The sequence below is a fragment of the Pteropus alecto genome, unplaced genomic scaffold, assembly GCF_000325575.1.
Source record: "Pteropus alecto unplaced genomic scaffold, ASM32557v1 scaffold88, whole genome shotgun sequence".
In the NCBI taxonomy this organism is placed as follows: domain Eukaryota; kingdom Metazoa; phylum Chordata; class Mammalia; order Chiroptera; family Pteropodidae; genus Pteropus; species Pteropus alecto.
This window is the reverse complement of record NW_006494611.1, coordinates 18087481-18101940: the sequence shown is the minus strand read 5'-3', so window position 1 is coordinate 18101940 and position 14460 is coordinate 18087481. Positions and strand designations below refer to the sequence as shown.

General features: G+C 32.8%; 1 protein-coding gene across 3 annotated transcripts in view; it reads right to left on the bottom strand.

Annotated features, from left to right (window-relative positions):
- ATAD1 (ATPase family, AAA domain containing 1) overlaps positions 1–14460 on the bottom strand; it is a 53782-nt gene that overhangs the window by 23516 nt on the left and 15806 nt on the right. For all 3 annotated transcript variants that reach the window (XM_006925980.3, XM_006925978.3, XM_006925979.3), the window contains exons 6-7: positions 7162–7268; positions 1698–1787 (exon numbers count right to left, since the gene is read on the bottom strand). In XM_006925980.3, coding sequence (XP_006926042.1) covers positions 1698–1787; positions 7162–7268 — 197 coding nt within the window. The remainder of the gene's footprint in view (positions 1–1697; positions 1788–7161; positions 7269–14460) is intronic.

Sequence of the window (14460 nt, the reverse complement as noted above, 5' to 3'; positions counted from 1 at the left end):
TTAATATACTAAACTTACAACTTTAATAAAGGCTATTTTCCATGCTATGTATCCTATGTTCTATTCTACTGTATTGTTCTCTATTGGACTACAAGCAGAGACTCTATCAACGTAATCTTCATCTTCAACCACTAATTTTCTTAAAACTAATTTTCTTTTAAAATGTTCTGATGCCTTGCTAACAAAATAAAGTCAAAATTCTTGTGAGAAGTATGGAAAGTTCATCTAAACCTGGCAGCAGTCTACCTTTCCAGTCTCATCTCCATCTGTTTTCCCTGGTGCCCTAATGGAAGTACCCCAGAAGTCGCCATTAAACATGAGCTTCCACACTTTCTTGCCTTTGTTCATTCTGGCAGGAAGGCCTTTCCTTGCCTCACTTGCCTATCAAATTCTTACCATCTTTCAAAGCCCACCTGAACTGTATAAATTTCACCAACTCCTCAGACAGAATTATTAGTTTTCATCATCATATCAGGCTCTAACAGTTCTTTAAACATACCCTTGTAAAGTACATTTAACATTATTTATTGTGTCTTACTACCCTGCAACAGAGTTCTTTGAGGATAGGGGCCATGTTCCATTCACCAGAGCCTACCAGTTATCTACCTCATATTAATGCTCAATAAATAGTAGTCACACTAAATAAATTTTATAGTCTCCTACATTAAGTTAAGAAAATCTCTTCATTGATTTGTCAGGTAAATAACTATGTGCATACCCACAGAGGGACCAGAGGTTGTAGCTATAGCAAATAGTTGATCAGAGTAATTTTTTAGAGGCTACAACCATCGACATTTAGGAAACCATGTTTGTGGCCACAGATTGATCTGGTAAGCTGCAGAATATAAAAGAGGACAAATGATTTTTAGCCAGGTTATTAATTAATTATAATATAATTATTTCAAAAATTGAAAGAAACGACACTTAAAAATTCTGCTACATGCTGATTGTACAGCACACATCTTCTATTACTAATCCTGTATTTTTTCTTTTTTCTTTTATCTAAAGGCAGACAAAATTCAAGTTCTGAGCATTTGGGGCAAAAATTATAAATAAATTGTAATCATCTATTTGAAGGTACTTCTTAACAAAAAAGAACACTATAGAGAAAACAATACTGGTTCAACACTACCGTCATTCACATTAAGTTAAAGTGTAATATCTTAGCTACTGGTTAATCATTAATACTGTCAGAGGAAAGCACGGACTACAACTGCCAACAATTAAATAAATCTCAGTTGTTTTTCCTGTCGGGCTTCTGAACAGAACAGTTCTTCAACCCTAATCCCCCTAATTTCAGCCTATGCTAAACCAAAACTATAATTTTGATTTCTTCTGTCTTCCATTGAGAACTTGCTACATTCTAAAGAAAATCACTAAAGTGTCTAGGCAAACTTGAGGTAATTATATATTTTGAAGAGAAGCAAATAACATTAACCTTAGGAAAGAAAGAAAGAAAAGAGAGGGGAGGGGAAGGGAGGAGAGGGGAGGAGAAGAAAAAGAGAGAGAGAGAGAGAGAGAAAATAAGTAGAAAGAACAAAGAAGCAATTATAGGGATTCTTGCCCTATTCCTTCCCTGCCTATCATAAATGATAAGTCTTATTAAAAAAAAAAATTATCCCCTTCTTGAAATCACAGTAAAGACCTAAAACAAAGTGAATATTTAAGGGTTCATAATATCAGTCAAAACCACCTACAGGCTGGTTGATATGAAATCTTGTAGGCATTCTTCTCATTATAGCTGAGTCAAGATCCTGAGGACGATTAGTAGCTCCCATCACTATGACCTAAATACAAAAGGAAAACAAAGGTTTTAAATCCACCTATAACACTCCTTTTTGGATGTTATTACTAGGGCTTAGAAAATACAGAAAATTAAGTGGCATCTGAACTAAATTTGCGATAAGAAATCTGGCATTAATCCAGTACGTATTACTCAAATATTTATAGATATAAATCAAAGTTAATTCTAAATAGATAATACAAAGCTGGCTAGACTGATCTATTTCACTGGACTAAAGTAACTAAAATAGCATACTGTTCAGTTACTGAAAAATTATAAAGATTTAAAAAAATCTGTTGTATTTTGCAAAATATAGTTGTTCAACGGCTATACGCTGAATAATTGAAAGCCGTTTATTTTATAACTTGGGAGTATATATGGAGGAATACTTCAAGTACCTTAATAAAAACATTTAAGAGAGAACCATTCCCCCTAAGTCTGAGGACACTAGTAGTAGTACCAGATATGTACTTTTCCCTCTAGATTTCACACATCTTCATCTCATGGCATACGTCGGCACTGCAGATGACATCTTTTCAATGCTCATAAAACCTTAAACAATCTAACTTTAAAGAAGGGCAACAAAATAAAAGTAAAAATCAAAATGCTGGGTAGAATTTTTAAAAAATTGCCGGTGACCTTGCTAACTTCTGCATCAGTGTCACTTATTTATAAGGGCAGAGAGAGATGAAAAATCAACATGAATAAAGATAAGTATATACAAAATAAGTTAAATTTCTGAAAGGCTCTAATATTACCATTACTGATGATATTTCCCTATAACCCAATAATAATAGCACACACTGATTCAAAATGAAATTTATTGGTATTCTAAAGGAAACTTTTATTTTACATTATTTTATTTCACGCAAAGGGGTATTAGATTTCTAAAATAATCTGAAATCTAACTCAGGAACATATTTAAAGATCCATCAAATCTTATATTCTACATCTATTTTTTATATTGAATGATACTCAAGAGCCAAATAACTTTCAATTAACTGTGAGAGGTTGCCACCTAGAGGGAAATAATAAAACTACAAATACAAATATAAATTTGAGAAATGTTAGTTCCAAAATATTAATGCAATTTTGTGTTTTGGATAACTGGTCCTAAACATCAAAATATTAATGCTCTTACCTAGTTTTATTTAATGATTTTCTACAACTCTATTTAGCTAATAAGGAAAATTTCTATCAAATATAAAACAAAGTCTTAAATTGATCAAATGAACTAACTATATAAAGGATGACTGTAAATAAATACATTTTGAGATGGAGTATATTTAAAGTGTTAAAATAGATTCAAAGTGATATGGAAGTGTGTTGAAGGCTGACCATATTAGGTGGCAGAAAATCATAGATCAAATGAACTAACTATATAAAGGATGACTGTAAATAAATACATTTTGAGATGGAGTATATTTAAAGTGTTAAAATAGATTCAAAGTGATATGGAAGTGTGTTGAAGGCTGACCATATTAGGTAGCAGAAAATCATAAAAGGCTTTGTGGTTGAGGCAGTACCTGAAAAAAAAACTGAAAAATGGGTTGTATTTTGAGAAACTTTTTAGGCAAACTGCCTAAAACAAAACAAAGAAACCCAGTATAGAAGATGAAATGCTAAAAATTAGGATCAAGGAATCCAAATAAATTTAGCGTAACATGTTCTAATGAATAAAATATAGGTTAATAATAGTCATGGTGAAAAATCAAGAATGCATGAAACTACTTGTAGTTTCACTTAAAGAAGCAAATTTTAAGGGGCAAAAACAACCTTTACACATATATAAACTCAGTGTTTAGTGTAAATGAGATAAAATTCAAAATGGGAAGCAACAGTAATTTCTTAGTATTTAAGTAACAAAATTAATGTACCTTTTAGGTATTAGTTAAGACTTTTAAAAATCTTTAAGACAAAGTATAAAGATAAATTTTTTATCATTTCACATTTAAAATAATCAGATCTAAATTCATGCCTCAAAACTTTGTCAATGAATATCCCAAATATATGTTTCTTTTGTTTCATGTCTCTCAAGATGAAAAACATGTCATCGGTTAACTTATATTTCCAGTAGTGGTGATAGGTTTACTGGAGCCATTGAACTGTTTTTGTTTCCCGTATGGCCATATCAGACATACTAACTGGAGTACTGGGCTCCATCCATAGTCATATAATAGACAATTTTAGAGAAAAGCTAACTGGTTGATATAAAAGAAGAATATGTCTGAAGTTATTATTCAAATCAATAATATCAATTTTAGCCCCTCGTCACACAAAAAAGGTAAAAAGAAAACAGTTGCTAGAGTTTAATAAAAAGCAATTTGTCATAATGAAAACAGTAAGTACTATTAGCGTGATAAATTATGGTTCTGAAAACTCAGTTCGAAAATGTACTGTCTCAGAGCCATGATGTGGGGCTCCGAATGAAGTGGCTCTGAAGTATATACTTCACCCAACTGTCACTATTTCCTTGGTCTTTTAAACTATAATTTGATAGGATATTATAAAATACTAAGTATTTTCTCTTCATAATCTAACCATTTGATTGTTTAAGCGATTTAAATACTGTTGCTTAGGAGGTTATTAGTTTTGGGAAACCTGTAAACTATTTCCATTGAATAGATGTATTAGAAGCAATTATTAATAAAAATTGCTTCTATTACTGTCACCTAAATTTATCTATGTTGTGCTTTTTTCTCTAATCATCCAACAAACATTAAAGGCAACCTTTCCTCATAATGAAGCTATATTTTCATAAAGATGATGTAGAATGAGGGCATGTGGTTTAATTTTCTTTTTGAGAATGATATGTTTCCTATTTTTGATTTATGGGAATATGGTAGACATAGGAGATCCTTTACTCCTCTGGCTACAGAACACACACAAATAATGGAGTAATAAAAAACTCAAATAAATTAATTGATAAATCTGCAAAAAAGTAAAGGAATTAAGCTGAGGACAGGAGGAAGGCCTATGCCTAAGGGAGGTAAACAAGGGTAGAAGCTGACCACATACCATGTAGACATATAATGTATAGAGCTTAGAGTGGGGTATGCACTGGACACATTACAGGGCAGAGAGCCTGATGAAAGACCACCTATATAAAGCTGGGACTCATGAGTACCATAGTTTTAGAAAAGTGAAATATTAGAAAACCTATTCAGTAGAGTCAAACCTTGGTTCTTGGAAAGATATATAAACACATAAACACCCATATAAATTCCCTGAGATTTCATGGTTCGAATTCAGCCTACATGGATCTCAGCTAATATACATAAAATAACCTGAATTTATCTATTTGTGTTGGGGAAAAAAATATGGCAAAGGACAAATCCTCTTAGATCAACGAACCTTCAACAAAGGTTCCAAAAATTCACACGCAAAGTTCAACCAAATATGATTTTTTCCCCCATGAAATCACAAAACACAAGAGCCACCATAAACTCAAACAAATAAGAACCAGATATACAAATAGTCATGTTAGAATTACTGAATATAGACTATAACTGAATTTAGAATTACTAAATTACTAAATTACTATAGAATTACTGAATATAGTCTATAATATAGACTATGTTAATATACTTAAAGGAATAAAGGAGGAATTTTAAAAATCACATGGCAAATATTTATGTAGAAAATATGTAGAAAATTTAGATCTGTTATAAGCACTTTACTCTGATAAATTCCTTAAAATTTTACAATAATTTTGAGGTGGATATTATCCTCCCCTTTTTATAGATATTATTTCCTCTATTCAGATAAAATGATTATATAATTTGGCCAAGGTCACACAGCTAGTTTGATGCCAGGGCTCTGGTTTTCTAATCTAATTGGAAACATGAGTTGATGGGCAAGAGCTCATGAAAAGTGACATGGAAAACTTGAAAAAAAAAAATCTAAAAGAATTTTTAGAACTGAAAAATTTACTAACTGAAAGAATAAACTCAACGAAAGAATTAAATAGCAGAAGACATCAAAGTGAACTTAGAATCGACAAATTGAAAAAAAAAAAGAGGTAAAGAAATTACCCAGAATATTTGATAAAAAGAGAAAAAATATAAAAAGTTAAAACACATGACATATAAATAAGGTATATCTAATTGGCACTCCACAAAGAGAGCACATAGGGAATGAACAAGAAACAATATTTGAAGAAATAACTTTTTAGAAGTGATGGAAGATATGATTCTATACATATTATGTTTTTTAAAAAGGGCAAAGAGATTACAAAATAGAAAATACCCGGTAAAGTTAAAACAACAGAAGACGATTGTTAACTTTTGCAAAACTTTTCAAAGAGATACAAATAGGTGATTCATGAAAAAAAAGTGGTTCTAGAACTTCCATTTCAAGTAATATGGCAGAAAAATAACATGCCAGATATTTTAACTTTACTTTTAAAACACATCATTGACCTGACAAGTATGGCCTAGATGGTATTATGCTAAAGTGAAATAATTCAGGGAAAGAAAAATACCATATAGTCTCACTTATATGTGGAATCTAAACAACAACAACAAAATGAACAAACAGAAACAGACTCATAGATACAGAGAACAAACTGGTGATTGCTATATGGGGGACTGGGTAAAAAGGTGAAAAGATTAAGTACAAATTGGTAGTTACAAAATAGTCACAGAGATGTAAAGTACAGCACAGAGAACATAGTTAACAAGATTTTAATAACTACATATAGCGCCAAGTGAGTACTAGACTAACTGGGGGGATCACTTTGCAAATTCTATAGATGTCTAACTACTACACCTGAAACTTAATACTGAATGCCAACTGTAATTGGAAAAAAAGTATAGAATACTCAGAGGTGAAAAATTAAGTGAAAATGGGAACCCAAAGAGGTAAGCTGAACAATCTAGCAGCTTTCTCTTTGGTGGCTTATCAAGGCACCTTAGTTTTCACAGCCTTAGAAGAGGAAGAGACAAAGACTAGGAGAGATGACTGTTTTATTTAAAATTGGGATCTTAAAAGAAGGTGCATGTGATAGGAAGTGGGAAAGTAAATTTCAGCATCTAATGAAAATAAGTGACATAAGAACTGAGAGTAAAGACTGCAATGATTTATGGTAAGAGTCAAAGAAACATGTAGCCAGAGCCACAAGTCATTCCACTTCCTTGGCATAGATTCCAAGCAGAGGCTTCGCCCTGTTTTTTTTCTCTTCTGTTATACTCGTTTCAGATACTGAGACCATCTATAAACACTTTGCTAAACATGAAAACCTCAAAACAAACTGTATTCTTTCAGATCTCCATCATTTAAAGATAATTATGAAAAAGACTTTTGTAAAAAAGCCAGTCTCCTATTAACACCACCACTACCGCAATACCACAAGTCTTAGGCAGGTTTCTTTCAAATACCTGGCAGCTGTGATCAGTATCCAATCCATCCCAGAGGCTCATAAACTGAGCTTTCATCATAGCTGTGGCTTCATGGTCAGAACTTGAACGGTTTCGTAGAAAGGAGTCTAGAAGGAAAAGTCCTTAATCTTAGAAATTAATAGTGAATTATTTACTCTTTATATAATTTCAAATCATTTAACCAAAAGCTGACAACTGAACAACTACAAGCAAAAGGGTTCAACTATACCTTTCCAAACATTATTCTAATATAACAATTTTGACAAATTATTGTGCAAATTGAAAAACAATTAATTCAAGATCTTCATTTCTTTCCTAAGAATACTTTCATACTAACATACACATAAAAAAGTAAAGGAGAGGGTGGCTCCATAGTGTAGTGGGTAGCACATCTGCTTTACACGCAGAAGGTTCTGTGTTTGCGCCCCAGGTGGAGCCACAGATCATACCCTAGGTGCACCAGCGCCCCCCTCCTCCCAGTGCTCCAGGAGTGCCAGGCCCAGGGTGCATGCTGTGAGCGTGTGGGAGGAGATACCCCGCCCTCAGAGATCCAGTTCTTAAGGGGAAATGGCAACCTCCATAGGTCAGGGGTGGAAGCTGGGGGGAGGGGTGGAAGTGGGGTGGGGGATTAAGAGGAAAAAAAGTAAAGGAATTGGTACTAAGAGGCTAGAAAAGGATCAAGTAGTGTCTTGAAGGAAAATCTGTGTGCTCTGGCCCTAAATTTCCATATTATTGTATCTTTTGTGTTCTTAATTATGGAGTCACACATTCTTTTCCTCACATATTTTTCCTAATAATAAATAAAAATGGCAATGGAAAATGTCAAAACACTATTAAGTGGGAAAACGCAGGACAGAAAATGGTTTGAAATACACTTGCTAATACGCATGTACATATATGTTATACATGGTAAAAACTCAAATGCTAATAACTTTGGTTATCTCTCAGTGACAGACTTAAGGATAACTTTAATTTTCTCTTTTTAATTATTTTGTCATCTAAATTATCTACAATAAATACAAAATGCTTTTAAAAAGGGGGAAACATGTTCCTTCTAAAATGAAAAGACTTTATTCTTATATCCTAAGAAGAAAAAAAGACAGTAAAAATAAATCCTGGATTTTCTAGTAAAACCTCTATTTCAAATGTTCTGTCTGCTATTCCTTCAAATAACTGGAATTTCTGAGTAACTTTCACATATCAGCATTAAAACTAGAACTTGAAGTCTGTCAATCACACATGAAAGTGGCACAAAATGCTTTGTCATGTGCTGGGTTCAAGCTTTTAAAAGGCATTTTTAAAAAGAAATTATAGCAGAACACATTATCATGACATGATAGTCTTGTGATGGCAAACATATCCTGGATTTTCTTATAGAGTTCTAGGTTTGTTCCATTGTTGGACTATGTATCAAACTAACCCATTTATTTTGCATGTGGAAAAATCTAGTCATTTTAAAATTGCTTTTTTTAAAAAGATTAATTGTTTAAGTTTAGCTGCCTACTTATACACCATAATTTTATATGAATTATTCCTAAATTATCTTCATTACTTAGAAATGGTTCTGGTAAGATGGCTGTTTAAAATAATACGAAAATTTTTAAATGCTGGATAAGTATATTAAAAACCTAACCATATTAGTAATTACATTAAATGTAAATGGTCTAGAGTATTCAATTACATGAGTAAGATATTAGACTGGATTAAAAAAATAACACCACTGTGTGCTGCTTGCAAGATGCATACTTAAACATAAGGGCTATGAATTTGAAAAGGATGGAAAGACATATATAAATACTAACAAAGTTGGAAGAATATATTTTTCCCCCCGAAATTGGAAGAATATATTTTTCCCCCCTCTTTAATTCTCCCCTCCTCCACCCCTGACCTACAGATGTTGCTGTTTCTCCTTAAGAAGTGGATCTCTGAAGGTGGGGCGTCTCCTCCCACATGCTTGCGGCGTGCACCCGTGCAGCTGGAGCCTGGTGCACCCCGGGCCTGGTCCATATCTCCACCTGGGGCGCAAACCCAGGACCCTTCCCTTCTCAGCGTAAAGCAGACGTTCTAACTACTATACTATGGAGCCAACCGGAAAAATATTTTTGTAAAAACTTAACTCATAGCTGATAAACAGTGCTGGAACAACTAAACATTCATCCATATGCAAGGGGAAAAAAAAAAGAAAGAAAGACCTGTACACAGACCTTTTAACATTCACAAAAATTAACTCAAAATGGATCACAGATCTAAATGTAAAACTATAAAACTTGTATAAGATAATATAGGAGAAAATCTAGGTGACCTTGGGTTTGGTGTTAAGTTTTTGCACACAACACCAAAAACAGACACCAAAGAAATGAGTAAGCTGGTCTTTACTAAAATTAAAAATCCTGCCCTGTGAAAGACAGTTAAGAGAAAAGGCAAACCATAGACTGGGGGAAAAATATTTACAAAACACATATTTGATAAAGAACTTGTATCCAAAATACACACAAAAAAACTCTTAAAATTCAACAAGAAAACAGCCCAATTAAAAAAACGGGCAAAAGATCTAAACAGACACCTTCGCTTACCATAAAAAGACATACAGATGAAAAATAAACATATGAAAAGATACTCAACAACATATGTCATTAGGGAATTGCAAATTAAAATAACAACAAGACACTTATAAACTTATTAAAGTAGCTAAAATTAAAAAAACTGATAAAAGCAAGTGCTGCAGAGGATGCAGAGCAATAGGACCTCTCATTTATTGCTGGTGAAACTGCAAAATGGTATAGTCACTTTGGAAGGCAGTTTGATAGTTTACTACAAAGCCAAATATAGTCTTAGCATAAGATTCAGCAATTGTGCTCCTAGGTATTTATCTGAGTTGAAAACTTACTGGATATCGCTCTTGTTAGCAGCTTTATTCATAATTATCCCAAAGTGGGAGCAATCTAGATGTCCTTCAACAGATGAATATATAAACTGTGGTACAACCATATAAAGGACTATTATTCAGCAATAAAAAGAAGTGAGCTATGAAGGCCTGAAAAGACATGGAGGAATCTTAAATGCATATTGCTAAGTGAACGAAGCCAGTTTTGAAAGGCTACATATTGTATGATCCCACCTATATGACATTCTGTAAAAGACAAAACTAGAGACAGTAAAAAGATCAGTGGCTGCCAGAAGTTCGGGAGAGAGGGAGGAATGAATAGGTGGAACACAGGGAATTTTTACAGTGGTGATTCTATTCTGCATGATATTGCAATGGTAGATACATGACAAAGAATGACCCTTAATGTAAACTACGACTTTAGTTATTAAAATGTATCAATACTGGTTTAGTAATGATCATTGACAAATTATCATTAACAAATCACTAACAAATGCATCCCACAAATGCAAAGTATTAATAATAAGAGAAAAATTGTGGTGGGGTATATAGGAACCTTTAACTTTCTGCTCAATTTTTCTGTAAACTTAAAGCTGTTCTAAAAAAATAAAGTCTTGTAACTGAATAAAAATAGTTAATAAATATCTAAAATTGCAAGAAAGGAAAAAAATCCCAGAGTTCAGGGAAAAAAGAAAATTAAAATAAGAGTGGTGAGATCTCAAAGAGATTATGCCACTGTTTCTATACACAACAGATATGCATGTGTAGCATCAGAAGGTTCTGCTTTGGAGTTAATATCCATGCTGAAGCCAAGATGCTCAAAAGAATGTATAGTCACAGAAAGTGCTGACCAGAAAAAAAAAAAAAAAATCCTGCTCACCACTATAGGGAGTTAAGAAAGCTTATGTTGTTTGTCTTGGCCTGGGCTCTGGGGGAATATATAACCCCTGACAAATAAAAAACCAAGACCACAGGGGCTTTCTCTCAGGCTTGAAGTCTAAATTTGTACTGCCATTCAGTCTAGGAACGTCTCAGTTGAGAAATTATCATAAAAATTGGTTCTGAATGATTAGACCCCAGAGGCTCTAAATGGAAGACAGAAAAACTACTCTGGATCTTCTGCAGTACAAAATTCTCATATAAAAAACACGCCATAAGCCATCTATTGTTAGAAATGACACAAAAAAAATTACTCTGAAAGAGAGTCAACAAAGAGAATCAGAATTTCTGACAACACTCAAAAAAGAAAGAACAATATAAAAATACTATGTTTAAAATTCTGAAGACATAAAAGGGATTGAAATTCTAAGAAAAGAGCAAGCTACGGTAGAAAAAGATAAAAAAGAACTGAATATAACATCTAAAGTTCAAATACAATCAACAGAATACAAACCCAATGGTTTTGAGATTCAACAGAGCCAAGCAAAAAATATGCTTCTGATAAATTACCCAAGATTGATTTTTGAGTTGCACCATTACTATATGTACCAACACAAAAAACTTTAAAATGTTGTCAATTATGATGTTAAAAGAGAAAAACTCTGCCAATTAAATAATAACATGCTATCCGAATTTCAGAGATGTTAAAATGTAGAAAACAAAACAGTATGTTTTAGAACTGATGAAATATGGAAGAGAATTAATGATAAAACTGTGGAAATGACTCAAAATTAAGAAGAGAGTTGAAGAATATGGGGGGTTTTGGGTAATAAAATAAAAGCCCTGTAACATTCAAAGATATGTAGTAGTTGAGAAATTTTCCAGATTAACAAAAACCACAAATCCTCAAATTAAAAACCAGTCTTAGGAGAATAAATAAAAATAAATACAGACCTAGAAAGACTAACCAAACAGCAGAACAAGATCAAAACAACACTAATACAGAGAAAAGATAGATTACTCACAAAGAAATATTTAGCTATAAGCAGAATTCTCAAAAGCAACAAGAAAGAATGGAAGACAACAGACTTGTGGCTAAATTGCTGAAGAAAAATAATTCTGTATCATTTCAGAGTGAAGGAAAAATTAACACATTTTTACAGAAAGACAGAATTCATGATGTTTGCTGAAAGAACTTCAACAGACTTGAGTAAGATGGAAATTAAATCCCCAGAAAAGGCAGGCACGAGAAGCAATTGTGAGGGAAAAAACTGGCAAATATAGGTCTCTAAACAAGCACTACCAGCATAGAAATAACAAATATGGAGAGTATAAAATGAGAAAAAATGTTAGTTAACAACAACATGTAAGAGTTGAAAGGAATGATTAGTATGCAAGAGTTCTAATGTCCCTATATTATTTGGGAGGAAGGCAGACATGATTAGCCTAGACTTTTAAGACAAGTAGGTATGCTAAACATTTCACTAAAAGAAAAAGAATATATAACTTCTAAACCGAAAGCCAGGAAAAGAGAATAAAAAAAGCAAAAACCATTCTCTAGATTGGGAAATAAAAAGCATACAGTTATGTGGCAGAAATCTAAACATAACAGTTATCAAAATGAAGGCAAGCGGACCACACCTCCCGGTTAAAGAGGCTTGGATTAAAATTTCAAAAAACTCAGCTATATTCTTTTGTGCAAAATGCACACCAAAAAAAACCCTAAATAGTTGGAGTAAAGTGATAAGATACACAAGGCAAATAAATAAAGTACTATATTATCTAGATCCTTCTCTATATTTCTATACAGCCTATCATATTACATATAATTTAAAAAGTATAATTAATGCAAAATTATAGTTTTAATTACTATAGCTTTATTATATATGTATAACTTATTGTACCAGGAACAGAACAAAAATACTGATGATCCATAACATATAGAAAGAGTCCACTAGTAAAAAAAAGTCAAGACATATAGATCGGGAAAGGTGATCTGTTTTGTAAGTTGGTTGTCCATGAGGAAAAGAATGAAATTAGATTCCTCCTTCATGCTATATATTGAAAAGAGGGGAATATTTACAAGGGTAGTGAAGAGATTTATAAACCAGACACAAAAAGTTTATTTGATAAAGGAAAAAGACTGATAAATGTAACTACATTTAAATTTACATCTCTGTAAAACAAACTATCTTAAAGTATAAAAGCAAGCCAGTCTAGAAAATATTTGCTTTGCATAGCAAAGGAAACCATCAACAAAACAAAAAGACAACCTACTGAATGAGAGAAGATATTTGTCAATGATACATTTAATAAAAGGTTATATCCAAAGTTTACAAAAAACTCATATAACTCAACACCAAAAAAACCAACCCTATTAAAAATGATCAGAGCACTTGAATAGGCATTTCTTCAAAGAGGACATACAGATGGTCAAAAGACATGTAAGACGCACAATGACACTTGTCATCAGAGAAATACAAATTGAAATCACAATGAGATATCACCTCACATCAATAAATCAAAAAACAAGTGCTGTCAAGGATGTGGAGAAAAAGGAACCCTCGTGTGCTGTTAGTGGGACTGCAAATTGGTACAGCCCCTACGAAAAACAGTTTGGAGGTTCCTCAAAAAATTAAAAATAGATACCTTATGACCCAGCAATTGCACTTCTGGATATTTATCTAAAGAAAATGAAAGCACTAATTCGAAAAGCTAGATGTGCCTCTACATTCACTGCAGAACTATTTACAACATGCATATGGAAGCAAGCTCAGTGCCCATCGATAAACACATGGATAAAGAAGAAGTGGTACATAAATACAATGGAATATTACTCAGCCATTAAAAAAAAAAAAGAAATCACCATTTGCAATCACATGGATGGACCTAGAGGATATTATGCTAAGCGAAGTAAGTCAGATTGAAAGACAAATACCACATGAATTCACTTATATGTGGAATCTAAAGAATAAAATCAACCAACCAACAATATGGAAACAGACTCATAGATACAGGGAACAAACTGGTAAGTCCCAGATGGGCGGGGGGTTGGATAAAAAGGTGAAGGGATTAAGAAGTACAAACTGTTAGTTACAAAACAGTCACAGAAGTGTGAAGCATAGCATAGGGAATATAGTCAATAATACTGTAATAACCATATGTAGTGCCAAGTGGGTACTAGACTAATTGGGGGGAATCACTCTGTAAATTATATAAATGTCTAACCACTATGTTGTACACCTGAAACTAATATAAAATAGCGGATGTCAACTCTAATTGAAAATACAATTAAGAAAATATTTGCAATTATAATAAACATCAACAAAGTATTACCAAGAAAAATGCAAATAACGCCCCTTCCCCCAAAAAACCTGATGATTTACAAGCAAGGAGACCTAAATGACTAATCAACATGTTAAAAGATGCTCAAAGTTACTAGTAAGCAAGGAAATTCAAATTAAAAGTGAGATAATTCATGTTCTTTAAACTGGCAAAAATTAACAATAATGTCTGAAAAGATAAATTTTAGGGAG